This window comes from Macaca thibetana, chromosome X (genome assembly GCF_024542745.1).
Source record: "Macaca thibetana thibetana isolate TM-01 chromosome X, ASM2454274v1, whole genome shotgun sequence".
NCBI lineage: Eukaryota > Metazoa > Chordata > Mammalia > Primates > Cercopithecidae > Macaca > Macaca thibetana.
Window position 1 is genome coordinate 66482905 of NC_065598.1, and position 26728 is coordinate 66509632.

The window sequence follows — 26728 nt, forward strand, 5'->3', positions numbered from 1 at the left end:
GGTTGGGACTTTTGTGGGGTGGGCAGCAAGCAGGCAGGTGGGCAGAAGGACTATGGAACCAACACATGGGTGTCACAGGAGAGCGGCCAGCAAAGGTGGGCTAACAAGCATTTGCTAGGCACACTGAGCACCCCGGTGTAGCTTGGGTCCTGATCCATATGTGGCACCCAAATATGCTGTTCCCAGCTGAAGAGCTGATGGAGGGAGTGACCTTTCATAAAAAGATTTACAGTGATATCTGAGAGTCCCAACACCCATGGGGCACATGGGCATAACCCTGATGTCCTATGAGCCAAGCTCCACGTGGTGGGGGCAGTGGGGGCGGTGGTGGGGGAGGGCAGATCACAACTTGGTATGAGGTATGATGGATAAGGGTAGTGAAGGATGGAAAAATTAATTTTCTGAGCCTAGGAGAGAATTGAGAGTGGCCCATGCAGGCTGGGAAAATCCCCATGACATTAGGCCACTGAGCATAAGTTAGTGCTTCCTTCTGGCCACAAAGTCAGGGGCCTGGGCTTTTCCAAATTCTTTGTCTTGTTTGCGGTAGCTAGCTCCCCATCTCTCTGGACCTGTTTCCTCAATCATCAAATGGGAGGCTCAAGGGGTACTGTGAATCAGTGAGGGGAGTCCAGGCACAGGGGAGGGGTGGTGCAAGCTGAATAAGCTTCTGTTAAGGAGCTGAAGAAATCGCAAGTTGTTATATGACCTCTCTGGGGAATCAGTGACTTCTAAGTTTCTCCACAAATAGTCCGCGGGGCTCAAGAGTGGAAGTCGGTTTGTGTCTACGGCACTGTGTGCACACCTGCTATGTGCAGGGCACTCTGCTTCGTGTCAGAGCTGGGGCAGGGGCGGGTGGGGGTACAGGGGCACGGTGAAGCTGCAAATAGGGCATGGTTCTTAGCCTTACAGAGTTTACGACAGGTGTGCTGTTGTAAGAAAGGTTTGCTCAACCAGCTGAGCCCCATGGACTAGGGGAAGGGCAATGCATCCGCCTGTCACCCTGCCTTTCCTGTTGGCCAGCTAGCACGCCTTCACATGGCACTGCCCCATCCATGGGGTATGCTGGCAGCTCATCTGAGAAGATTCTGTCAATTCACCACAGGGAGGGCCCCCCACCCTCTCTTTCCTCTCTTCCCCAATCCCTTCTTGTTGCCTCTCACTCAGGTATACTACATCAACTTCACTGACTTTGCCAGCTATGAGGTGGTGGTGGATGAGAAGCCCTTCCTGCAGTGCACACGCAGCATCGAGACGGGCAAGACCAACTACAACACTTGCTATACCGCAGGCGTCTGCCTCCTCAAAGCCCGGCAGAAGATCGCCGTCAAGATGGTGCACGCTGACATCTCCATCAACATGAGCAAGCACACCACCTTCTTTGGGGCCATCAGGCTGGGTGAAGCCCCTGCATCCTAGATTCCCCCCATTTTGCCTCTGTCCGTGCCCCTTCCCTGGGTTTGGGAGCCAGGACTCCCAGAACCTCTAAGTGCTGCTGTGGAGTGAGGTATATTGGTGTTGCAGCCACAGAGAGAAATGCCTCAGTGCTATTTATTCCCCAGTGACTCCAGGGTGACAAGGCCTGCTTGACTTTCCAGAATGACCTTGAGTTAACAGGACAGTTGATGGAGCCCCAGGGTTTACATGAAGCAGAACCTTCTTTGGTTCTATGTTGACTGGCTTATGGCATGACTCTTCAACCCCGAGGTCCCTGTTGTCAGATCTATTGTTTGTTGCACTAAAATGAGGATCCAGGGCAGCAGGCCAGAGAGAGCAGAGGTGCACTCCAGACTCTGGGGGTGGACATCTGACCCCAAGGGGCTGCTGCTCCTCTCTTGGGTAGGGTGGTGGTGGGGGCGGAGTGGGAAGGTAGCATTGCAGCCTGAGAAGGCCAGAGAGGGAAAAGGCAGGTGCTTTTGGCAAGAGACCATGAGAGAAACCTGCCAAGGGAGCATCCTTGGCAGTGGGGATGTTCTTTCTGCTCTATACTGTGGCCTGCAGGAGGGTCGGAGTGTTCTTCCCACTCCGGCTGACAGCTACATTGTGGCAGCTTGCTGGGCTTTGGGAAGGGGAAGTTTGCTCTGCCTTGGAACAATCACAGGGAATGGCCACAAACCTGCCCGCATAAGACCCTGAATCCGTCCTTGGGTCACACGTCTCTCATTTTATTTACAGCTGTGCTCCACACTCAGAAAACTCCCTGGGGTCACCTAGTTGCCCCCATTCCCAGCCTGACTAGAACTCCTGCCTTCTTTCTCCACAGAGCCTACCTCTGTCTGAGACAGGTGCCTAACCTGGGACCTGTGCTCATGTGAGTCTGGGATATTCTTTAGCTTACCTGGGCACAAAGAGAATTTTTCGTTTATTAAACAGTACAAATGTTTTTCATCCATTCCTAATCAATTCTGTCTGGAGACAAAGGGTTGGACTGGATGACCTCCAGAAGTCCCTTCAATTTCTAGTACTTGTGACTCTTAGCAGGTGGCCCTCACCACAGCCTTCTAAATTCCCAAACCCTAGGCTGCTCCTGGGCATTAGCAAGGCAGAGCCTTTTTACCTGGCCTAGAAAGGGCAAGGGGTGAGGATAGGACAGAGGGATTTTGTTCCAGTTTGCTGCAACACAAGTGGACATTAGGCCAGGCCTTACCTGAAAGGCCAGCTGCTGATGCCATACTGACCCAGTCTTTCTTCACTCTGGCTTCAAAAAGCCATAGCAGAGCATGGTCACCACAGATGCTCATGCTGCTCCTGTGAAGGCAGACTCAGGAGAAGCCAGTGTCTAGGCACTGAGCAGGGATCTGCCCCCTAGTTCAGGTCCAAATGCACCTTCCCCTAAACCCCAAGCTTCCCACCAGATCATGTGGTAGGACCCTCGAGGGCCTTACTTCAAAGTGCCTTGGCTCAGCCTGGCTTCTGAGTGCTAGGTCCAGCCCAAACCTGGGAAGGCCAGCCTTGTACAGTCTGCTCCTCTTGTTCCTGAAATGTGTTTCCTTTTCAGGAGATGGGGAATAAGTTCCTCCAGGCAGCTGAAATTCATCGAGAACAGAGGGTACTTATTTCTCAGCTGTGCCTTCCCTTTCTAAGCAACCACACTGCTTGGCCCTTCAAGGGTCAGGGTGAGAGGTGATGGGCTAGGCCTCCATTGTCTGGTTGCTAACAACAGCCTTGCAACCCAAGGTGAGGTGAACTCCAGGCATGTGTCTGTCCCTAACTCCTATAAAGTGCCTTGGACAGTCTGCAGTTGTAGCAGAAACCAACAAGAACCTCTCCTTCATATTTGGAAAATAATTTCTACTTTATTATCTCTTTTGAGGAAGGCAAGGCTGATAATATGACAAACATCATTGTTTAGATGAGGCTTAGTGAGGTAGCACTCTCAGAGCGTTTTGACCAGTTTAAGCCGCAGACCTGGAGCTTCAGCCAGGTCTGACTCCAAAGTTGTTCCATTATACCACAGCACTGTGTGGAATTTGAGGTCTAGAGAGAATGAATAAAAGTGGTAATTTGGAACTGAAATCCTTGAGGGCTCTAGGGAGAAGCCCAGAGATGCCCGTTTTCATTCCTCGACGGTAATACCTGTCCTCTTGGCTGCCAGGGGCTCTGTGGCAAAAGGAGTCAGGCATTCCTTTGGGAAGCAGCCATCAACCTTAGAGCTCTTGTGTTCAGAAGAATCTTTCTGGCACCTTGTTGAAGCAGCAGGCCTCTGGGACCCACAGAGCTGGTGGCCTTTATGTTCTTTCACCCATCCTAGGAACCAGCCAACCATCATGTGTGGAGCCCCTACTGTGGGCAAGGTCCTCCTTCCATTACCCTACAGACAGCTTACAGGAGCCAGCTTGCTTCCCACAACTACTAGTGTGACTCCTTATCTCTTTCCACCATACCTTAGAGACTTTGATACTACCAGGGTCTCTCAGGGATGGAGGGAAGACCTGAAAGAGGACTGGTTCTGAGGCCAGAAAGATGTGAGGAGAGAGGAGGAAAAGTCTTCCTAATTATGCCCCTAAAGGGCATCCTGATACCATTCTATTCTCTGGACATGGAGGGGATGATAAAGGAAATAAGATCTCCACTGGACCCTTGATTCATTCTGAACCCTCCAAAGGAACTCCAGGGGGCAAGGGATGATAAGGGAAGCAATAGGTAGCTGGGGAGCCCTATTGCTGCTAAGTCATTGGCGGCAAAGTGACAAAACAATTTACTGATGAGAGAATGTGCAAATAGATGTACAGTTTGGAATTATGCTGGTGTGAGTTTGCCAGAGGACCAATGCTAGCATGGAGAATGGGACAAGGACATTTGTGGGCAAGCAGATGACAGAGGTTTGAAGGAGAATTGCATGGCAGGAGTCTCTGCCAGCTACTTGGGCTTTAACAGCCAAGCTGGCACAAAAGACAGCTGGCGGAGGCTGCTCGGCTACTGGTTACCTGGAGAAGTAGTATTTGCCTATTTCCCGCTTCGTCCATCCTGAGCCAAATTTCTTTTACTGAACAGGAAAGAGCTAGGAACCCTGGAGGTAAACAAAGACTTTGATCCATGTATGAGCGTGTGTGTTTATGTAACTTCCTGTGGACGCAAATAGATTCAGAGAAATTTAGAGCTAAAAAGGCCCTTAGAGGGAATCTAGCCCAACCTAGATTCCACCCTGTTACTTATGTAGAAACTGAGGCCCAGAGAGGGAAGATGACCTGCCCCAAGTGGTGAACAAGCCCCAACCTCTAGAGTCAGCAGACTGAGGGGATAAAGCAGTTCCTGTCCCACATGGCCATCTTCTTTCTTCCACCCACAAACTCCAGGATGGAAGTACTTGGCCCTTTCAGGAGCCTGGCCAGGCAGGGAGTAGCTGCAGCCTTCATCAGAACTCTTCCTCCTCTCAAGGCATTCTCCCAGCTCTAGCTTCTGGACTGGAAAGCAGGAGACTGGCCCAGTACCAGCAAGTCCTTAGGCTACTGTAATGCTGCCTCAGGACCCATCCCTGCCTGGAGGCTCCTCTAGGCCCTGTGAGCACAAAGAATAAAGCTGATTTTTGTCTTTTAATCCATTTCAGGTCTCTCTCCAGGAGGGCTCGGGGTGTGTCATTTCTATATTCCTCCAGCTCTGATATTAGGGGGTGGGCTTTGTTGTGAGAATGGCCTGGAGCAGGCCCAATGCTGCTTTTGGGGGTCAGCATCCAGTGTGAGATACTGTGTATATAAACTATATATAATGTATATAAACTGGGATGTAAGTTTGTGTAAATTAATGGTTTATTCTTTGCAAATAAAGCGCTTTCCCTATCTGTTCTTGATATCCGCGTGAGCACTTCCTACATGTTAAGTGCTTCTTTGCAAATGACGCCACACATGAGCTAGGGGAAGGACCAAGGCACCCATTTCAGAGGCAGCAACAGAAGGAAGATGGTCTGAATTTCCTGTTGGAACATCCCACATCCTCTCTGTGCCTCAGACCACACTCCCACATCCCCATTACCTTAGGTCAGAAGAAGAAGAATTGTCTTGGGCCGCAAATAAAATACACTAACACTAATGATAGCTGATGAACTAAAAAAAAAAAAAAAAAAAGTCACACAAAATTCTCATACTGTTTTAAGAAAGTTTATGAATTTGTGTTGGGCCCCATTCAAAGCCGTCCTGGCCCGCATGCCACAGGGTAGACAAGCTTGCCTTAGGTCTTCTGTGACCACATGACAAGCAGGCTAGATGTCCTGCCAAAAGGAACATTGTCCGGGGGCAGCAATACACAGAACTGACTCTCAGCTTAAGAATGTGGCATCTACAAAATACACTTCAGGCCTGGGCCCCAAATAGCTTGGGTAGACCCAGCCTCCAGCTCATTTTGCATATGAGGAAACCAACACTTAACGAATTTAAGTCACTCACCCAGAGTTACCCAACTAGTAAGTGTGTCAGCCTGGTCTGATTCCTTCCCAGCCAAGGCTGCTGTTACCTGGAAAAGTAGTATTTGCCTATTTTGCCCTCCATCCATCCTGAGCTAAGATCAATAGGGAAGAGGCTCACAGGAAGAAGACCCGATAGCAGCTCAAGAACACGTAGCTCGAGAGAGGTCTGGCGCTTTTCACAATCCCAGCACCTTTTGCCCCGGGCCCCCACCAATCTTTTGGCTTCCCCGGGCCCACCCCCGTGCCATCGTATAGGTGGAGCAATGTGCACACAGTAGACCACGACAAATCTGCAATGGCCAGGTATGCATGGGCTGGGTGTTGCAGCCCAGGCTGGTCCTCTAGCCACCTTAGAGTTTTTTGTTTGTTTGTTTGTTTTTTAAGGAAACCAGTCACAGGAAAGCTGCAGACTGTTTAAAAACACTTTATGGAAGCTCAGGGAAAATGTAATCTCTGGCACAACAAGTGACAAAGACAGCAGAAAAGCAGAAGCATGTCTCTGGCCACTGTATACAAATCATCACATGAGGCAGGCACCCAGGGTAGACGCAGCAGCTCACACTGCAGTAAACACGCAGGATGTTGTAGACCAAACTGACGAACGTAATGCAGGTAAATCACTGGACCAAATGGCACCCACCCAAGAGGAATGGAATGAGAGGGCTGTGAGCCAAATGTTGTAGCCTGTCATTGCAACAGCCATTAGACCAAGAGTCTGAGAGACTTGCCATTCAGAAGGAGAGTTCTTTATGGCTGCTAAAAGCCAGGCGCCTCGTTTCCATCCTGAGCAGGCTGGCTGACTCTCAAACAAAGGGCAGAATTATAGGGCCACGCAAGTATAGGCAAGTTGCTGAGGGAACAACAGAGAAAATTAGGCCTGAGTCCAACCTATTCTGTTATAGCTTTATGAGGCGGAAACTGAGTGCGGGCTAGTGGGTAGCAGAGGGTATTTAGGGCATTGTTTGCTCAGGGACAGGAAATGAGGAAAATGGTTGGAAAAGAAAATGGTTCACGTAGCTCTCCAGTGTATAAAGTTCAATCACATCCAATATTGTTTCATCTTCCCAACAGCCTTTGAGGTAAGCAGGGGACAGATAGTCTCATTTTATAGATGAAGAAAGGAGGCTCAGAGGTGACTGATTGCCCCCACAGTCACGTGGCTTGAAGTTGGTGGAGCTTGAACTCAAAGCCCACTGGCTCTGCAGGTCCCAGTCCTACTCCTGTAGGAAGTAGGACTCCTCAATGCCAGGAGATGGGGCTGTTTGACAGCTAGAGAAGGAGAGACATGCGCAGGGATCCCAGAGCCCTCGAAACAGAGGAGTGGGTGCACACGCAGTATCAGAACATGGGCTTTTTATTTTGTCCATTGTTTTCCTCAATGCTGGCACCAAAGTGCCTTCAGGGCACCTCTCCCCTAGGCTCTTCCCTGTTTCTTGGGACTCTGTCTCCTGTAGCTGTGAAGAAAGGGCAGAAAAGAGCTGGAAGGAAAAAGAAATGAAGTGGGAAAAGGAGTGCAGAAAACAAGCAAATGAACAGGCCCTCCCCATAAGGAGGACTGGTCAAATCAGGAGCAGGAGCCCCATAGGTGACTCTTGTCCTCCTGTTCTCACTGGGTCCATACCTTCCAGCCAGGCTGAAGGCTGCTGGGGATGTCTGTCAAATTATCTCCAGCTCCTGGGTCTCTGAGATACCAAACTTGGTCTTATGCTGGTCAAACAGTTTACGTAGGGCATCAATATAGAGTGCGTGATATTTAGCCACGATCTCCTGGCTTGGATTCTCAATCTTGGGCATTGGTAGAGGCTCCCCGACTGCCAGGGGAGACAATGAAGGAAAAGAGAAAAGCATCAGAATAGTTCATTCCTCAGAATAGGCCCCAGGCCTCAAGCCCAGACTATCCCCATCCTCACCTCAAAAAGCTGCCACTCATCCTAGCCAGCCTCCCTGCCTCTGAGCAGAGTCAGAGCTGAGGTTCAGCCTCAGAGCTAGATCCTGTGTCCTAGACTGAGGCTGCCAGCAGAAAGGCCCACTCACCAATGGTGGTTACAGGCCGACTGTAGGGCAGAAGGCCCCAGGATTTCTTGGTGAAGCCACGTCCATAGAAAGCACAGGGGTAGATGTGTATCATACTCCGGAACCACTTCTGGAAGCGGTTGACAAAGCCACCAGGTGTGAAAATGTGCTGATCATAGAGGTCCGTCTCCCCAAAGGCATACGCAGGTATTAGAGCCACCCTGCAGAGCAAAAGCATATCCTGTGAAGCCCAGAAAGGTAGGGACTTTGTCAAATGCCAGACACGCTGACGGCCCGTGATCCCTGGGTCTGCCTACAGGCTTCCCAGACCTCAGTCCAGCTGTGCCTAGGTCCAAGTTGGGAGCTCCATGGCCTACCCCTGGCTGCCTGTGGGGGCAAAGCAGTAGTAAGCTAAAGGAGGAGGCAAGCTCAGACCCTCCTGGGAACCCCTGGGTCTGAAACGGTGGAAGGTAAGACCCAAGGGCCATGCCAGTTGATTTTCTTCACTTTAACACAAGCTAAGCTTGGCTCTCTCTGAGACAGAGTTGTTGCCAGTCCCCTTGTATAGAGGGACCGGCCCAGATGAGAGGCTGCTGTGAGGGAGAACAGGCTCAGGGCTGGCCCTCTGCCCTTTCTACTTCAGCAGAAACGCCTCCAGGACCTGGTCTCAGCTCTTCAACCCAGAGGTGGCTTTCCTCCTCCCTCTTTTTTTTTTTTTTAACTTATTTATTTTTTTAATTGACAAAAAAAATTATCTTCCTGATGACCATAGTTCATAAGAATGTATTGTATACTTCCTTCTCTCTCTGTGGATGTCCTTTCCTCAAAACCCCGTCTTCTTCTTTCCCTGCAACACTTTTGGATCTCTTCCCCCAGCCTGGACTGGAGCTGTCCTTACCCATGCTGAAGGGCCGTGCGCACAAAACCAGACCGGTTCTTCAAGACCAGGGTGGAAGAGCCTGGCAGGCTGTATCTGCACTCAGCCAGTCCACCAACCACCACAATGATCATGTTGCCTGTGCCTTTATGAGTCAGCAGAAAGTCGATGGAGGATTGACTTACAGAGCAGATCCCTGGTGGAGAGAAAAAGCCAAACAGCCATTGGCCACTTCCCAAACCCCTACATTTCCTCTCTACTGCTTCAAAGGAGGGACAGTGCAAAGAGCCTCACATCAGGCAGGTGAGCCTATGATAGCTGTTTCAGACCAGAGGGGATCGGGAGCTGGCCTTGCTCTCATGCATCCCCCTACACTTCTCCCTTGGGGAGCCATTTTTTCTTTGGCTTTGTGTCCTAGGAGCCAACTTACCTACAGACATTACATATTCCCTGAGGAAAGGCATCCAGAAAAAGGCTCCCAGTGTGAGCACGTAAGGGGTGATGCCAGGAAATATCTTGGAGAAGCCTGAGGCCTCTGTGGCAAACTGGCCAAACCATCCAAAGGCCAAGATCCCATGAGGGTGGCAGACGAGGATGTAGTTGCGGCTGGGGGAGATGTCATGAGTCTTCAGAAGCTGCGGAAGAAAGTAGAATCAGGAGGGCTATCCCCAGGGTAGAGAACTCCTCTTTTGGGCAGAGATCTGAAAAGAAAAGGACTGCTAGGTCTAGCCATGCAGATTGTCCAATGTACAACTCCAGGGGGCGTCATTCTCAAGAGCCTCAATGTGGATGGCACCCTCCACCCCTAGCCTGACCCAACTCCTAGCACTGAAGTCGGGGCTGAGCCCAGGCCTGAGTGGGGACCTGGGGCTACTGACCTTGAGAGGGAAGTAATCCCTGTAGTGTTTCCACAGGCGCCAGTGCCTCACACAGGTAAACCGGCGGCCGCCTGAAAACAGAGGCAATGCAGCCAAGCTTTGTCCATTCCCACTGTGGGCCTGCCCTAGGATGCTCTCACCCCCTGCTGTTTCCTGGCCTCTTAAGTGGCAACGGAGGTGGGCATATCAGGGCAATTTAGGACAGGCCTAGCTTCTGCTTCACTAGCTGCCCCTCCCCTAACCTACTCCAGTTCTGATCTGGGCCTTTCTACCACATTAAAAGGACCCCTTCCCTCAGCCTCTCTAGCCCAGGGAGGGACAGGCTAAAGGGCTGTCTGGGAATTGGCCAGAGCCTCTCAGGATTGTGATGAGAGAAGGGGAAAGAGCATGTGGCAACACAGCACCAGCAGGACCCTTACCTCGCTGAGGGGTCTTCCAGTCAAAAGCCAGCCAGATGAGAATAAGCACAGTGACAGGCCAGTATGGTGTGAACACCACCAGGTAGAGGTTGACAATGGTCACAGTGGTTGCTGCAGGAAGCCCAGACCAGAGTTAATGAATTTCAAGCGGTCCCTCATACTTACCCTATCTCTGGAGTTCTGTCCATCCCAAAGTCATATGCACTCTCTCTCACACATACCCACTCAACACTCTCACTTCTTCACCCCAGCACCTGGCCCACCTGCCCATGTCCCCAGCCCCCTCTCCTATCTGGTCTTGGAAACCTGATTCAGGTCTAGAAGGCAAGGTGTCTTCCTCCCTAGCTGAGCTTCACACTGTAAGCCCTCTCCTCCCTGCGCCCTGCTCCAGCACTGCACTGGGCTCTGCCTGCAGTGTGGTCAGTGGCAGTGAGCCAGTGGTGGGCCACCAGAGGTGGGGAATCCTGGAACAGTTTTCCTCCAATTCACATCCCCCTCTCCATGTCTTCTCTCTGAGGCATTAGTTAAGGGAATACCAGGGAAAGCACAAACCCACCTTCAGCCCAGTTGGGAGCACACCAGATGGCAAGGAAACAAAGAAAAATACAAACCGGAATAGAATAAGGTACTGGGCTGTATTAAGTTCCAGTAAGATAGGAACGCTGTAGGTTAGTGTAGTTAGGAAGAGTTACTAGAGATGAGTCATAGGGGGCCACACTCAGAATTATTACTGAACTCAGTTTTTAAGGCAGCCGTAAGTAAGATTATTTGGGAAAGTAGGTCAATAAAAGGTTAGAAAAGACAGAGAACATTTCAAATTGAACATCGTAGATTGAACACAAGTTTTTGCCTTGACTTCTTGCTGGAGCTCCATGAAAATTATCATTAAAATGTTTTTTAAAATATAGATCCACAAGGAGAAAGAGAATTAATGAGATGCCAACAGCAGATAAGAGATATTAGCAAAACATTTCCATATGGGACAGCAGATGGAGGAGGGGGTAACTGACTTAGAACAAAAAAATTAAAATCTAGTTACCTGAAGGGGGATGCCTACAAGATGTGAGCCTATTTGCACTGGAGGATCTAGGAAAGATTCAGAATTTGGAGGCATCAGGTGCCACAAGAGGCAGGGATGAGGCACAGGGCTAGAAAAACTGGAGGACAGGTTGAAAGTCTGCCAAGGAATTAGAACCCCAGGTTCCCTCTCCTCCCCTACACAACTAGATGATGGGAAGATTGTTCCCCGAAAAATTGAACCAAATAGACTCTAGACTCAAATACTTACACTAGACACAGCTAAGATATTATATAAGCAGTCAAACTATTAATCAAGTATATAAGTGGAATAAAGGCAATTTTAGATGCACACAGTCTCAGATAATTTGTCTCCCATGCTCCTGTCTCAGAAAACTACTGGAGAATGTGCTTCACCAAAATGAGGGAGTAAACCAAGAAAGAGGAAGGCATAGAATCCAGGAAAAAAATGACCCAATGAAGGAGGGCAGCAAGCGGGGCCAGGGATAGGGAGAGGTGAGCAAGGTGCCCAGGGCACAACATTGAGCAAGACACTCACTCTCAGGTCATGCAAGTACTGGCCCATCACTTGCACAGCCCTGAGAGTGAGCACTTTCTTAAATTTTGCACCCAAGGTGCCTCAAGGGCCCTGAAGGTGACAGCTGTGCATGAGGCCAAATTGTAACAGGAAGATGCTGAGCTCCAGCAGCGATGTTCTAAAGGAAATAAAATGATGGAGGGGACTTAGATTCTTGTTGCATTTGCCCATACTGAGAGATTGACATGTCTGCAGAGATTCAGAGGGTGAATTCGTGATAACTAATAGATTTCTAATAGATAACAAAAGAAAAGTAAAATGAAGCAATTAACTACAATTCATTTCAGTGCATGGTATGAGTAAGGCTACAACTAGAGTTTCTGAATGAAACGAACGATTTTCCTGATACTTTGTGGTAAGAAACTCATCCCCTAAATGGCTTTAGGATGCTTCACTATGAAATATTAAATTTGTGTGCCTATTTCAAGACCACTGTACTCAATTTTTTTTTTTTTTTTGACAGAGTCTTGCTCTGTCGCCTAAGTTGGAGTGCAGTGCCATGATCTCAGCTCACTGCAACATCCACCTCCCGGGTTCAAGCAGTTCTCGTGCCTCAACCTCCCCAGTAGCTAGGATTACAGGTGTGCACCACCACACCTGGCTAATTTTTGTATCTTTAGCAGAGACGGGTTGTTGCCATATTGGTCAGGCTGGTCTCGAACTCCTGATCTCAAGTGATCCACCTGCCTCAGCCTCCCAAAGTGCTAGGATTACAGGCATGAGCCACTGCCACCGACCTGTACTCAATAATTTTATCTGTGAATTCTAGAGTCTGTGAAGCTTTTTATGTAACAGTTTTCTGCCCAACATTTCATAGGGAACGTTCACAACTGTGCTTCCTCTTTTCTAATCTCAACGGTTTCTTTTTCCAGATAAACTTTGAAATTATTTTGTCAAATTGCAATGATGATACTTCTAGGATTGGAATTAGGTATTTTTAATCCTTATGTTAAGTAGAAAAAGTTTTATTTCTATAAAATATTTAGTACTTAGATTCAAAAATTGATTTTAAAATATTACATTAAAAATAAAATAAAACGAGGCAATTATTAACTTCAGGGAAAACAAGAAATTCCACGGGAAAGGAAATATAATCTTGGTGACTAAATAGCTCAATTATGAATCATATTTTCTAGTCATAGGCATTTAACCAAAACCTGTGCTATAACAATTTTGGGAGGATGGGGAAAGAGGAAGTTCCAGTGATAGTGTATACAGCCAAATTCTCATCTTCCATATTAGGAAGTCAATAGACAATGTCTAAAATTGTTACATCAGCAAATAATAAGATTTAGAAATATGGAAGTAAATTCCAGAAGAAAGAACCAACAAAGTTGAAAAGCACTGCCTTGGGAAAGAGCATTAAGGGTGGAGCAAAGGCCAGTAGTTCTTGGGTTTTGATAAGCACCATATGACACTACTGACTTCTTCAAGAAGTAAAGAGAGGCATGAGCCTAGTCCAGAGGACACCTCCCAGTTTCCTTTAGGCTCTGCTCAAACCTAGGCAGTGCTGGGGACATCTGGTAAGTGTGGCCTCAGGTAGGGTGCCCTGTGATGTGATGAATCTTGGATCTTCCACTTACTGTGTGTGACCAAAGACGTTGCTGAGCCTCAGTTCCTCATCTGCAACATGGGAACTAAAATACCAATATCTGCCCTATTTCCCTCACTTATTGGGAGGGCCTTCTCTCAAGGCCTTTACGGTCCAAATGGATTCAATTGCACTCCTAGAGTGAAGAGCTGAGAGGCCTCCGAAGGGCCATTGCCCCACTTGCCCTATGTGAGCTAGTGAGAAAGGGGCAAACACTGGCAGCCCACGTCTGCTGCCAGGACCGAGAGCTCTTCTGCCTGCCCTCTCTGTACTTCTTAGTATACCCAAAGTCAAACTCCAGTTAGGAGTCCTCTGAGTCCATTTTGTCCCTGGACTCATCCCCTTTCAGCCACTCTCCTCCTTAACCCTTCTCCGCTCCACCTGCGCCCCTGCCAGCTCACACTGGGACCTGATCCCTCAGTCTTGCTTCCTCCATTTCTCTCATGCCCTGTCCCCATCTTCAAGTCCTATTAATTCGACTCCAATTTCTTGAATCTCCCCTCTTCTTTCTTCTTCTCTGCATCACCATCACTAATGGCCTGGTCCAAATTACTGCCATCTGGATTACTGCAACAGCCTCCTACCTGGCATTGCCCCTTTCACTTCTATCTTCCTATGATCAGTTTACTTCACAGAGCTAGAGTAATCTTTGATGCCATCACCTTGTGTCAATCTCCCTCATGGCTCCACATGGCTCTCAGAAAAAGTCCAAACTCCTTTCCATGGTTTACAAAGCCCTATACAATTTGTTCCCTGCCTGTTTCTCCAGTCTCTTCCTTCTTCCCTCTCTTGTTTGTTCATTCATTCATTCAATATCTATCGAACACCAATTCTGTACTTCTCACCCTCCACCTCACTTAACCACTGGCAGCTTCTTGAATGCATTATGTGCCCTTTGCCATCCTAGCTTTTCCATGTGTTGCCCACTCTCTGCCCCAAATGCTCTTCCTTTCTTCGTCTATTTCCTATTTGTCCTTCAAGAGTCAACTCAAATTCAAGGGAAAAATGGGCAGAGGTCATAAATGGGCAGTTAACAGAAAAAGAAATACTAATTGCTGATAAGATGAAAAGATGCTCAATCTCATCAGTAATTAAGGACGTTCAAAGTGAGGCGACAGCTAATGGTTTCTTGCCTGTCACTTCTGGGTGGAGGTAGTAAGGACTGCGGATGAGTTCTCCATTCACTTTCCCTCCCATGCTGTGGTAATCCCTCAAGTTCCATTTTGCAGCGACACAATTTGGTGGTGCCTCCATCTGCCTGAGTATTAGTGTCCGCAGTGAGCGGTGACTCCCACCAACCTATGTTGGACATTCAGCATGAACAAGAAGTAACCATTTGCTGGGTTAAGCCACTGAGATTTCAGGGTAAATTTATCAGCACGGCATAACTAGACCATCCTGATTAATACACCCTGAATGCTCTCACTTTGCAAATGAGGAAAATAAGACTCAGAAAGGATAAATACCTTGCTAACAATTGCACAGATAGTAAGTAGTAGACCTGGAATTTGAAAACAAGTGAGGTGAGGTAAGGAATGCCCACCCTTCCTATTCACTGGCATGCCTCTGTGGCAGCCCTGTGCACCAGGGCCTACTTGCATTCTTTATTCCTAGATAGTTTACAAGGTCACTTAATTCATGTCCCTGACTCCAGCCGGTACTCACCTGAACCACTGGAAAGGCGAGAATGTTTTCTAGGACCCCTTCCCACAGTAATGATTTGTTTCAGCATTTAGAACACAGTGGCCAGCATAGAAATAACTTTGACCAAGTGTTTGTAGTGTAGGTGTTGGAAGACATGGATGGATAAATGGTCAAATTCCTCTGGACGAGGTTTCCAGAGCCTCAGTCTGCCACCTGACCCAACTGTCTGTCACTGGTGGTTTGCTTGAGCCCCTGTGATTGCAGCTAAGCCCTTTTCCTTGGCTAGCCTCAGTGGAACTGCTCCTAATCTTCCCAAAGCATGCCCTCTACACCCCAATGTAGACCCAGGAGGGCTCACACCTGCAGCAAAACCCATGTGCATACACGCGCATATACACACCCCTGCATAGGCACACACCCATATGCACACACACATATGCCCACAGGGACACTCACAGATCCCACAAATACCATGGCCCACCTTCCTGGTTTTGCTGGAACAACCCTAGTTTGACCATTGAACATCCTGCAACCCTAAAATCCTTCAGTCTCAGGCAAACCAGGATGGTTGGTCACCCTACCAAAGGCTGAAGACTCACTGATAATAAAGGCAATGGAGATCCAGTGGAAAACAGCAAAGACCTCCAGGGTGGTCTTGAGGTCCTTCTTAGAGGGCAAGAACATTGTGCCCAGCGTCCCAGTGGCTCCAGTTAAGCGCTGTTCAGCTGCCCAGCCCTGATTGCTCAGGAGTCTGTGATGTTCCCTCTCTTAATATTTTCTTCTCCAGCCCCTGCCTAGTCTCCGCCCCTGTACCACCACCCCCCCAACAAAATTACAGGACCACATAATGCCTCTGCTTATCCTGTTCCTTCCAGCTGCCCACTCACCTGTACTTTTACCCACTTGGGTATTGCCTGGACTGAGATTGTGACACTCCTTTGCACACTTGGCTAGAGAAATATGGATGAAGCCCTGGAGTGGGAAGTTAGTGTTGGCGTGCAGCTGACAAGAGGCCTCCAGGGCCAGTCTGGATGGTGGAGGGTGATGGGCAGGAGGGAGCCCAGGGCTCAAATGGGACACAGGACTTGCATTTCTGTTTCTGAGGCCCAACTGTCTATGATCTCTCAGTGACAATGTGATTGGAGGGCAAAGGGAAGGAGGTCACAGGCCAGGCCTTAGAAATACCTTCAGCCTTTTGGTCAGTCTGGGAGAACTCATTACTCACATTGAAGAGACATCACATGTATGTCTGTGAGCTATCATAGGTACTGAATAAAACTGTTACTGAAAGAAGAAACAAATGTTAGGGTATATTATTCTGTGTACATGAAATTTTAGAATAGGCAAAACCAATCTGTAGTGAAACAAATCAGAGCAGTGGTTACCTGTGCTGGGGGATTGACTAGGAAGGGGCATGATGGAAATCTTTAGGGGTAACAGCGACGTTTTCTGTCTTGATAGGACTTTGAGTTACACAGATCAAAACCTCATTACTCAGTGAGTATACACTTAAAATTTGTACATTTCACTGCCTGTGGATTTTACCTCAAAAGTAAACAAATATAGAACTCTCATTAATTCTGAAGTGTTTAGGGGTGAAGAATACTAGGCTGGGCATGGTAGCTCACACCTGTAATCCCAGCACTTTGGGAGGCCAAGGCAGGAGGATCAGTTGAGGACAGGAATTAGAGATTACAGTGAGGTATGACCATGCCACTGCACTACAGCCTGGATGACAGAGTGAGACCCTGTCTCTAAAAAAACAAAACAAAAAAAGAGCGCTGATGTCTGCAATTTACTTTGAAATACATATAAAATATACTGATGGGTGGATACAGGGATTATTGATGGATAAATATGTAATAAATCAAACATAGCAAAATATTATCTGTGCAATCTAGGTGGTGGGTGTTCACTGTACGATTCTTTAAACTATTCTGTAGGTTTGAATTTTTTAATAATAGAATTTTGAAAAAAGAGTTCCCTCAAGGTCATACTTTGGGAGACCGAGGCAGGTGGATCACCTGAGGTCTGGAGTTCGAGACCAGCCTGACCAACATGGAGAAACCCCATCTCGACTGAAAAATACACAATTAGCCGGGCGTGGTGGCACACACCTGTAATCCCAGCTACTCGGCAGGCTGAGGCAGGAGAATCACTTGAACCCAGGAGGCGGAGGTTGTGGTGAGCTGAGATTGCACCATTGCACTCCAGCCTAGGCAACAGGAGCAAAACTGTGTCTCAAAAAAAAAAAAAAAAAAAAATGCAGTGGCTCGCTCCTGTAATCCCAGCACTGTGGGAGGTGGATCACTTGAGGTCAGGAATTCGAGACCAGCCTGGCCAATATGGCGACACCCCGTCTCTACTAAAAATACAAAAAATTAGCTGGGTATGGTGGCGCGTGCCTGTAATCCCAACTACTCCGGAGGATGAGGCATGAGAATCACTTGAACCCGGGAGGCAGAGGTTGCAGTGAGCTGTGATCCTGCCACTGCACTCCAGCCTGGGCAACAGAGCATGACTCTGTCTCATTAAAAAAAAAAAAAATTTTTACAAATGTGACTTTTTTCATGCACATACATGTGCACATGTGGTCTTTGCCTGTGAGCATATATATACAAAGGGAAAATACATATCTAGTTGTCAACACGTTTGTATGTGCACATTAGTAGGTGGCATCTCCAAGTCTGTGTGTGATGGGAGATATGCGAGTGTGAAAAATACCAAGTCCAGCCAGGTGTGTCCTATAGACCAAATACATGGAAGGGTGGAAGCCTGGAAGGGTGTCTTAATGCAACATCTAATTATTTTGAGGACATAATATATACCAGGCACCATTCTGGGCAGCAAAACAAACTAAAAAAAAAAATCGTGCTTTTGTGAAGTTTATATTCTGGTGGAGGAAGTTTGTCTTCCTCCGTCTACTTCCTCCTTCTACTAAAATGATAGAAATTAATTAATTAACTAATTCTATAGTGTGTTCTAAGGTGATAAAACCTACGGGGAAAAAACATTTGAGCAGAGTAAGAGGGATGGATGCAGAGTGCTGGGCAGTGGGAAGGGATCAGGCAGGGAGAGCAGGCTTTACAATTTTAAAAGGAGTGATCAGGAACGGGCACGCTGAGAAGGTGGCATTTTAGCAAAGTCTTGAAGGAGATGAGGAAGCAAGCAGTGTGGCAATTTGGATTGAGAATGTTCTAGGCAGAAGAAACAGTAAGGGCACAGCCCCTGAAATAAGGTGTCCCTGGCAGGTCATGAGGAGGAGCAAGAAGACTTGAATCAAGTGAACGAGAAGAACTGAGTAGGTGACGGCAGAGAGCAGAGAGCCTGGCAAAGGCCTGCTCATGGAGGGCCTTGTAGGCCAACATAAGGACTCGGCCTTCTACTCTGACTGAAATGGGAAGCCTCTGTAGGGCTTTGAGCAGACAAAAGTCAGAATGACTTAAGTTGCTAAAGGGTAGGGAAGAAGGAAGAGACCTTTGAGGGGCTACGACAATAATCCCCTGTGAGAGATAACAGTGCCTCACACCAGGTTGGTGGCAGTGGAGATGGGGAGAAGTAGTTGGATTCTCCATGAACATAGAATTCCACAAAAGACTGTTTGGCAGAAGGGCTGGAGTTGGCACGAGGCAGAGGAATAACATTCTGTACGGCCCTGTGGGAAGGATCTGCACTTGCCTGCCAAGGAGAAGCCAACTCAGCACAGCTGGGGTTGGGCTGTGGGCCAAGTGCGTGGAGCCCCAGGACACTTCCAGGGACCAGCACCCAGGCAGCAAGTGGAGACCGCAGCAGCCTGAAAAGAGAGGAAGAGCTGCCTACCAGAGAAGAAGGCCTGGGACTGAGAGGCCACTTCACTCCCTCCTCTGAGACACTCCTGAGACGGGCCTCATTTGTATCAAGCCTGGCCTTGCGGAACTGTGTTGATTCCACCTCTTCACACATCTGTCCCCTGCCCCTGATGCCTCACTCTCCCATCTTGGTCTGGGAGCTCTCAGGGGCAGGAATTGGGTGGTTCTGGGTCTGACTGTTCTCACGTGCCCAGCCCCTAACACAGGCCACACAGTAGCCACTCACTGACAATTGTTATGAAAATGCCTGAGTGGATGGAGGCCTGGCCCATATGGCACTGGGCAAGTCTCTGAGGCTTGGTTTCCTCACTTCTAAATAGGAGATAATGAATGGTCACTCTCAGACATGTGAGAATCCAGAGAAGTCATAGATGGTCGATCACTTTGTGAACCGTGAAATGGTGTCCAAACACAGGTTGCCACCGTTGCTGCCATTGAGAGAAGGGGTGGGAAGGATACAGTGGGGCACTGAGGAGTGAAGGCCCAGAGCCAAACTGAACCTGTCCCAGAATGGGCTTCCCTCCAACAGCGTCACTGTGGAGAAAGAATGGCAGAAATTCTGGAGCAGAAGCCATGGCAGGGTGAATGTTTTGGACATTTTGGAAGCCCTGCCTTCTCGTCCACAGAAAGAAGGCCATGTACCTAGCTGATGCATCTGCGTGCATCCCCCCCCCATCCTAACACCAAACAGAGAAGTGGTCAAGATTGTGTGGGGGCTTCCAGTCCTTAGTCTTATCCCCCTCCACCATCTCTCCACTCTATCCTCACAACATTCCTGGACTTTCTGAGACTCAGAGATGGTCAAAGCTGGAAGGGTTCTTGGAGTTTTCCATTAATAATTCCAAGCTACTCAGGGGAAGACTCTCCATGGCTTTCATTGAGACCCCTGCCAGTGAAATCTTTTCTCATGCTCTCAGACCCAGGCTCAAACCTCACTGGTCCTACTCTCTAGGCTCCTGGAAACATGAAAAATAAAGCCAGTCGTTCTTCCTTTACATAGCAGTTTTTACTCTGTCCAGGTAGGGTTGTCAGGTAAAATAACAGGATGCCAGTTAAATTGGAATTTCAGATAAACCATGAACAATGTTTGAGTGTAAGTATGTCCCATGCAATATTTGGGACATACTTACACTAAAACATTATTGCATGGGACGTACTTCTACTCAAACATTATTTGTTGTCCATCTGAAACTCAAATTTAACCAGGTTCTGTACTTTTATTTGCTAAATCTGGCAACCCTATGATCAGACCGGGATCACATGGTCAAAGCAGTTGGCACACCCTGGCAGCCACAGCCGGGCCTTGTCTGGCACATCCAGAGAGCAGACCCCATTCAGTGGCTCACGAAGTCTGAACGTCATCCCCAATTTCTCAGCTGCCCCAGAAATCAGGCTAGCCTCCATCTCCTGCGCTTAACGGCTTACTCAGATTCTTCCAGCAGAGTCCCCACTGTGCTGAGGGATATTTCCTGCATGCCCAGCACCCACTGCCAGCCCACTCATCTCTTCTGATTCTGGTTCAAGGGCCAGTTCTCGCTTTCTCTCATTTAGCAAACTAAGAATGATCAGGGTATGGGAGCCTACCTAAGAAACCAAAGCAGGACATTAGTGATGGAAGGCAAAGAAAATCAAGCATGACAGTTTGAAAGTGCCAGAGCGGGCCTCTTCTGACTCAGAGGATTGGAGATGGTCACTGTCCTCTGCTCTGGTGGGTAACATGTACCTTTCCTGTTTCCAAAGGGCTCCTGGGATTGGCGGCTTTCACATGGCCACTTTTTCCCAAACATTCACATTCACCTCCAACCTCATGCCACTGGTGACAGTAACAAGTCTCAAACTCTCCCGGGAATGCTTATGCAATCCTTCAGCAGATGTGGAAAGGGAAGAGGAGAAGCTTCTCTGGGTACATAGACCATTGCTGAGGACGGACAGAGGGAGAAAAGAGGCTAGAACACTAATCAAGAGCAAGACTAGGAACCTGTCTTCCAAAGGTCAGCTTCAATTTTGTATGCAGTTCTGTAGTTGTTTTTTAATCTGTCTTCTCCTACTTGGCTGTATGCTCCTTGAGATCAGGAGCCTCTATTTTGTTCATTGTTACATCCTAAGTGCCTAGAACAGTGCCTGGAACATTGCAGGGCTGATAAATGGTGGCTCAACGACTGATTGAATGAATGAGCAAAGGGGGTCGGCATAGGAGAGGGGTCAGGAACAAGGCTGGGGCAGCACAGAAACCAGGCCTGAACAGAGCAGGAAGCTCTTGTGGCCCCAGAGCCTTAAGGGACACGTGGGAGGATGAGGAAACAGTAAATCCACAGTGATCTACTCAAAAGCCTTCAGTGAGGTTGCCTCCTTGTTGCCCAATCTGCTGTATCCCTTGACTCATGACTCACACTCCAACACCTACAGTCCGGTGATATAATCCCTCATAGGCAAGTTCTAGGAAGACAGTTATTCTCTAGATGCCCAGAAACTGTAAGCCCAGGACAAGATGGGATGATTTCCTTACATCCTCTCTCTTTAGATTCAAATAACACATGTGCTATTGTGTCTAGTTAGGAGAACTTGGTTGTGTTAGCTTATGTTTGACAATTTTTCAACAGCCTTTGAGCTCACTGGAAACTTCCCTCTGATGTAGGCTAGAAACTCAATCCAGACAGACACTTAGAGACCATTAAACTCTGAACTAATGAGGATCCTGATTACCATGGAAACTGCCATCTCTGGTGACCTGTGAATGTGAGAAGAAATAAGGGTAAAAGGGTGGATGTGGGGATACAGAATGGGGAACAGGAGCTGGGAGGTGGGGACTGAGGTATGGTAGAGGGAAGAAACTGCAATGTATTACTGGCCTCTTTGGTGCCAGGCACTGAGCATTGCATTTCACATACATTTGATCATCACAGCCCCCTGGAAGTTAGGCACTCATTCTCTTCTCCACCCACCTCACTGACTGGCAAAGCATAACCGTTAATCAACAAGACGGCCTATCACCATTCCTAGTGCTTATTACTGGAAGAGGTAACCTTGAACTCCCTGCCGTCTAATCCTTATCAAAAGCTCACTTGTGAGAAATGATATTCATAGAGAGATGCTTGAAGAGCAGGCAGCTCATCCATTGCTGGAGACACGTGACTTTAAAAGGCAAGGCCTGTGCTTCGGAAGTTGGATCAGAATCTCCAGATGGGAGACTATGTGTTGGGGGAGTAGGCTTCACTTCAGAGCTGGAAAAGGCACATTCGATATTATAATAACTATGGTTTCCTTAACACAAACTACAGACAGGAAAGCTCAACATTTGCAAAGCTGGTTTTTCTGCACTTCAGGCCACAAAAGCAAACCCACACAATGGGGTTTGACATTCAGAGGGACCTGTCATTCCTTCTGCAGAATCTCAAAAAGCTATCTTGATTGCAGCAAACAAGCAGACTCTGCATGACCATCGCTATCACACTATCAAAGTCCAAAAGACGTCTCTTTCAGGATCAGCATAATGGTTTTCTAAAATTATCATTGCTTTGATTCATTTTAAGTCACAGTATTTAATTTCTTTGAAACATGCAAATGCCAGTAAGGGAGAGCGTGAAATAGTTCCATTTATTTCAAATAAGATAGGAGAAGATGGAATAGACATCCTTTGCCCTATTCCTCTTGCTATTACAACTAAAAACTCTGGATATTATATACAAAACAACACAAGACTCCAAAAAGTGGAAAGAAGGCAGACCACATAGGGTCTTCAGGACAGGAGGAAAGACATGAATTTTCTTTTTGATTCATGTAGACTTGAAGTTAAAGAAGCCAGCAACCAAAAATACACTAACAGCCACAGACAAAAAGAGCCCCTATAAAAGCCTGTTTTCTCCAGCCAAAGGACTAGGAATGAATTAGCCTAGCAAGACAGAAAAGTTTTAGACAATAATCACTCTACGCCAGCCATAACCAGAGAAAAAACAACTGTGGCCCCACCCCCACCAGCAAAGACTGAGTGGGAAGCCTAGACTTCCAATAATGATAAAAGGATGGATATACCAAGAAGATACAAAGATCTTAAAATGTATAGGATTTGCAACAGAGGTGCAAAATATGAAAAGCAAAACCTGATAGAACTGAAAGGAGAAATAGAAAAGGCTACAATTACAGTCAGAGACTTCAAAACTCCTCTCTCAACAATAAACGTAAGAATTTGACAGAAAATCAGCAAGATACAAAAGAATTCAACAACATCATGAACCACTGGGATCTAAACATTTTTAGAACACCCCACCCAACAGTAGCAAAACATGAATTCTTTAAAGTGCCCATGGAACATACATTAAGATAGGCCATATTCTGGGCCATAAACTAAACAAACCCCAACAAATTTAAATGAATGGAAATCATATACAAATATGTTCTCTAACCACAAAGAAATCTATGGTAGGCTATTCTTGCATAGCTATATATAAAGAAATACCGGCTGGGCCAGGAGCAGTAGCTCACGCCTGTAATCCCAGCAGTTTGGGAGGCCGAGGCGGGTGGATCGCCCGAGATCAGGAGTTCAAGACCAGCCTGACCAACAGGGTAAAACCCCATCTCTACTAAAAATACAAAAGTTAGCCGGGAGTGGTGACAAGTGCTTGTAGTCCCAGCTACTTGGGAGGCTGAGACAGGAGAATTGCTTGAACCCAGGAGGCGGAGGTTGCAGTGAGCTGAGATTGCACCACTGCACTCCAGCCTGGGTGATGGAGCAAGACTCCATCTCAAAAAAAAAAAAGAGAAAACAGAAAAAGAAACACCAGCTGGGTGCAGTGGCTCATACCTGTAATCCCAGCACCTTGGGAGGCCAAGGTGGGCGGATTACTTGAGGTCAGGAGTTCGAGACCAGCCTGGTCAACATGATGAAACCCTGTCTCTACTAAAAATACAAAAATTAGTTGCTAGAGGCTGAGGCAGGAGAATCGCTTGAACCCAGGAGGTGGAGGTTGCAGTGAGACGAGATCGCCCCATTGCACTCCAGCCTGGGTGACAGAGCGAGACTATCTCAAAAAAAAAAAGGAAGAATACCAGAGACTGGGTAAGTGATAAACAAAAGAGAAAGGAGATTTAATTGGCTCATGGTTCTGCTGGCTGTACAGGAACCATAGCAACTCTGCTTTTTAGGGAGATCTCAGGACACTTCCAATCTTGGAGGAAGCAGGAGCAAGAAAGAGATTGGGGGAGGTGCCACACACTTTTGAACAACTAGATCTCACAAGAACTCACTCACAATCTCAAGGACAGTACCAAGAGGATGGTGCTAAACCACTCATGAGAAATCTGCCCCGATGATCCAATCGCCTCCCACAGGCCCCACCTCCAACAGAGGGGATTACAATTCAACATGAGGTTTGGGCAGGGACACAGACCAAAACCATATCAGAATCAAAGTAGAAATCATTAACAGATAACAGGAAAACCTACAAACACTTGGAAGCTAATAACTCACTTGTAAATAATCTATGGGCCAGAAAGTCTCAAGGAAAACCAAAAAGTACATTGAACTGAAAGATAATGAAAACTAAACATATCAAAACATGGAAGAACCAGTTAAAATAGTACTGAGAAGGAAGTTTGTATCATTAAGTGTATACATTGGAAAAAGACAAAAAGTCTGAAATCAATTATCCAAGCTCCCACCTCAAGAACCTAGCAAAAGAAGGGCAAACTAAACCCAAAGCAAGCAGAAGGAAGAATATAATAAATAGCATAAATTAATGAAATTTGAAACAGAAAATCAATGGGGAAAATCAATAAGGCAACATGTTAGTTCTTTGAAAAGATCAATAAAATTGACAAATCTCTAGCAAGACTGACAAAGAACAAAAGAGGAAACACGAATTACCAATAAAGCAGGGAATACCACTATAAATCCTCCCAACATCAAACAATAAAAATGGAATAGTACAAATAATTCTACATACATAAATTTGACTACTCAGAATAAATGGCCCAATTCCTCAAAAAACACAAGCTACCAAATTTTACTCAATATGAAATACATAATTTGATTAGTCCTATTAAGGAAAAATATTTTTTAATTTTAAAACTCCCAAGAAAGTGATCTCTTGGCCCTGAAGGTTTCACTGGAGAATTCTATCAAATGTTTAAAGAAGAATTACTACTGATTTTACACAATCTCTTTCCAAAAAATAGAAGAGGAGGGAACACTTCCCTCCTCTTCCTGTGAAGTTAGTATTTACCCTGACACTAAAACTAAACAAAACAGTACCAAAAAAGAAAACTGCAGACCAATACCTCTCATGAATGTATATTTTTTAATCCTTTTTTAAATTACCAAAAGAATTCCTCAACATATAAAAATAATGATAAACTATGACCAAATCGGGTTTATTTCTGAAATGCAAGACTAGGTCAATACTTAAAAATCAGTCACTGTAATCTATCATATTAATAGGTTATAGAAGAAAAATCATATTAGCATATCAATACAGAAAAAACATTGACAACATTCAATACCCATTCATGTCAAAAACTCTCAGAAAAATAGGAATAGATGGGAAAGGCCTCAACTAGATAAATAACATCTACAAAATCCTACAGCTAGCATCATACTTACCAGTGAAAGACGAAATTCTTTTCCTCCTAAAATCAAGAACAAAACAAGGATGTCTGCCCTTGCCACTCTTATCCAACATAGTGCTGGAAGTTGTAATCAGCACAATAAGGCAAGAAAAGGAAATAAAAGACACACTTACTGGAAAGGATGAAATAAAACTGTCCCTATTCACAGATGACATGATTGTCTACATAGAAAATTCCAAGGAATCAAGGGGGGAAAAAAAAACCTCCTAGAAATAATTAGCTAGTTAAGCAAGGTCATAGAACACAAGATAAATTTTTTAAAAATTGTATTTTTATATACTAGCAATGACCATGTGAACACTAAAAATACGATACCATTTACAATCACTCAAAAAAAGAGAAATGCTTAAGTGTAAATCCAACAAAATGTGCACAGGATTTATATGCTGAAAATTATACAGTGTCACTGAAAGAAATCAATGAAGATCTACATAAATGGAGATAAATATCCAGGTGTTCAAGGACTGGAAGACTCAACATAGTAAAGATGTCAATTCTCCCCAAATTGATATACAGCTTGAACATGATTCCTACAAAAATCCTGGCCAGGCACAGTGGCTCACACCTGTAATCTCAGCATTTTGGGAGGCTGAGGTGAGAGGATCGCTTGAGCTCAGGAGTTTGAAACCAGCCTGAGCAACATAACAAAGCCCCCATTTCTACAAAAAGTAAAAAAAATAAAAACAAAAAGTTAGCTGGATATGGTGGTGCGTGCAGTCGTCCCAGCACTTTGAGAGGCCAAGACAGGAGGATCGCTTGAGCTCAGGAGTTCAAGACCAGCCTGGCCAACATGGTGAAACTCTGTCTCTACTAAAAATACAAAAATTATCCGGGTGTGGTGGTGTGCACCTGTAGTCCCAGCTACTCAGGAGGCTGAGACATGAGACTTGCTGGAACCCAGAAGGTGGAGGCTGCAGTGAGCCCAGATCATGCCACTGTACTCCAGCCTGGGCAACAGAGCAAGACTCTGTCTCAAAAAAAAAAAGAAAGAAAGAAAGAAAGGAAGGAAGGAAGGAAGGAGAAAGAGAGTAAGAGAGAGAGAGAGAGAGGAAGAAAGAGAGTGAGAGAGAGAGAAAGAAAATAGGCAGATGAAGGGCTGAGTGTGGTGTCTCACACCTGTAATCCCAGCACTTTGAGAGGCAGAGGTGGAGGATCACTTGAGCCCAGACTGGAGTGCAGTGCTGCTGTCTTGGCTCACTACAACTTCTGCTTTCCAGGCTCAAGCTATCCTCCCACCTCAGCCCCCAGGAGTAGTTGGGACTACAGGCACACACCACCACACCTGGCTTATTTTTTGTATTTTTGGTAGAGATGGGGCTTTACCAT

The 26728-nt window shown here is 46.7% G+C and overlaps 3 protein-coding genes across 5 annotated transcripts in view; 1 reads left to right on the plus strand and 2 right to left on the minus strand.

Moving 5' to 3' along the window:
- The window catches only part of EDA (ectodysplasin A), a 440121-nt gene extending 434837 nt beyond the window's left edge, over positions 1-5284 (plus strand). For both annotated transcript variants that reach the window (XM_050776243.1, XM_050776244.1), the window contains exon 8: positions 1165-5284. In XM_050776243.1, the coding sequence (XP_050632200.1) occupies positions 1165-1416 (252 nt within the window). In that variant the 3' untranslated portion in view covers positions 1417-5284. The remainder of the gene's footprint in view (positions 1-1164) is intronic.
- The window catches only part of PJA1 (praja ring finger ubiquitin ligase 1), a 1335831-nt gene that overhangs the window by 1122851 nt on the left and 186252 nt on the right, over positions 1-26728 (minus strand). The gene's annotated exons all lie outside the window — the stretch shown is intronic.
- AWAT2 (acyl-CoA wax alcohol acyltransferase 2) lies at positions 6305-15650 on the minus strand. The gene is made up of 8 exons (XM_050776269.1): positions 15533-15650; positions 10084-10194; positions 9665-9735; positions 9217-9421; positions 8808-8982; positions 7931-8130; positions 7518-7707; positions 6305-7374 (listed from the first exon to the last, which is right to left on the minus strand). Exons 1-7 carry the CDS (start codon positions 15615-15617, stop codon positions 7553-7555), a joined length of 1002 nt encoding a protein of 333 aa, XP_050632226.1. The 5' UTR covers positions 15618-15650; the 3' UTR covers positions 6305-7374; positions 7518-7552.

Excerpts from the sequence above, each read along its gene's own strand:
- AWAT2 (XM_050776269.1), bottom strand. The coding sequence starts at position 15,617 with ATGTTCTTGCCCTCTAAGAAGGACCTCAAGACCACCCTGGAGGTCTTT. Across the intron at positions 9,422-9,664 it reads GGGATTACTTCCCTCTCAAG|CTTCTGAAGACTCATGACAT; the intron begins GTCAGTAGCCCC and ends TTTCTTCCGCAG. Across the intron at positions 7,708-7,930 it reads TCGGCCTGTAACCACCATTG|TCGGGGAGCCTCTACCAATG; the intron begins GTGAGTGGGCCT and ends CTCCCCTGGCAG.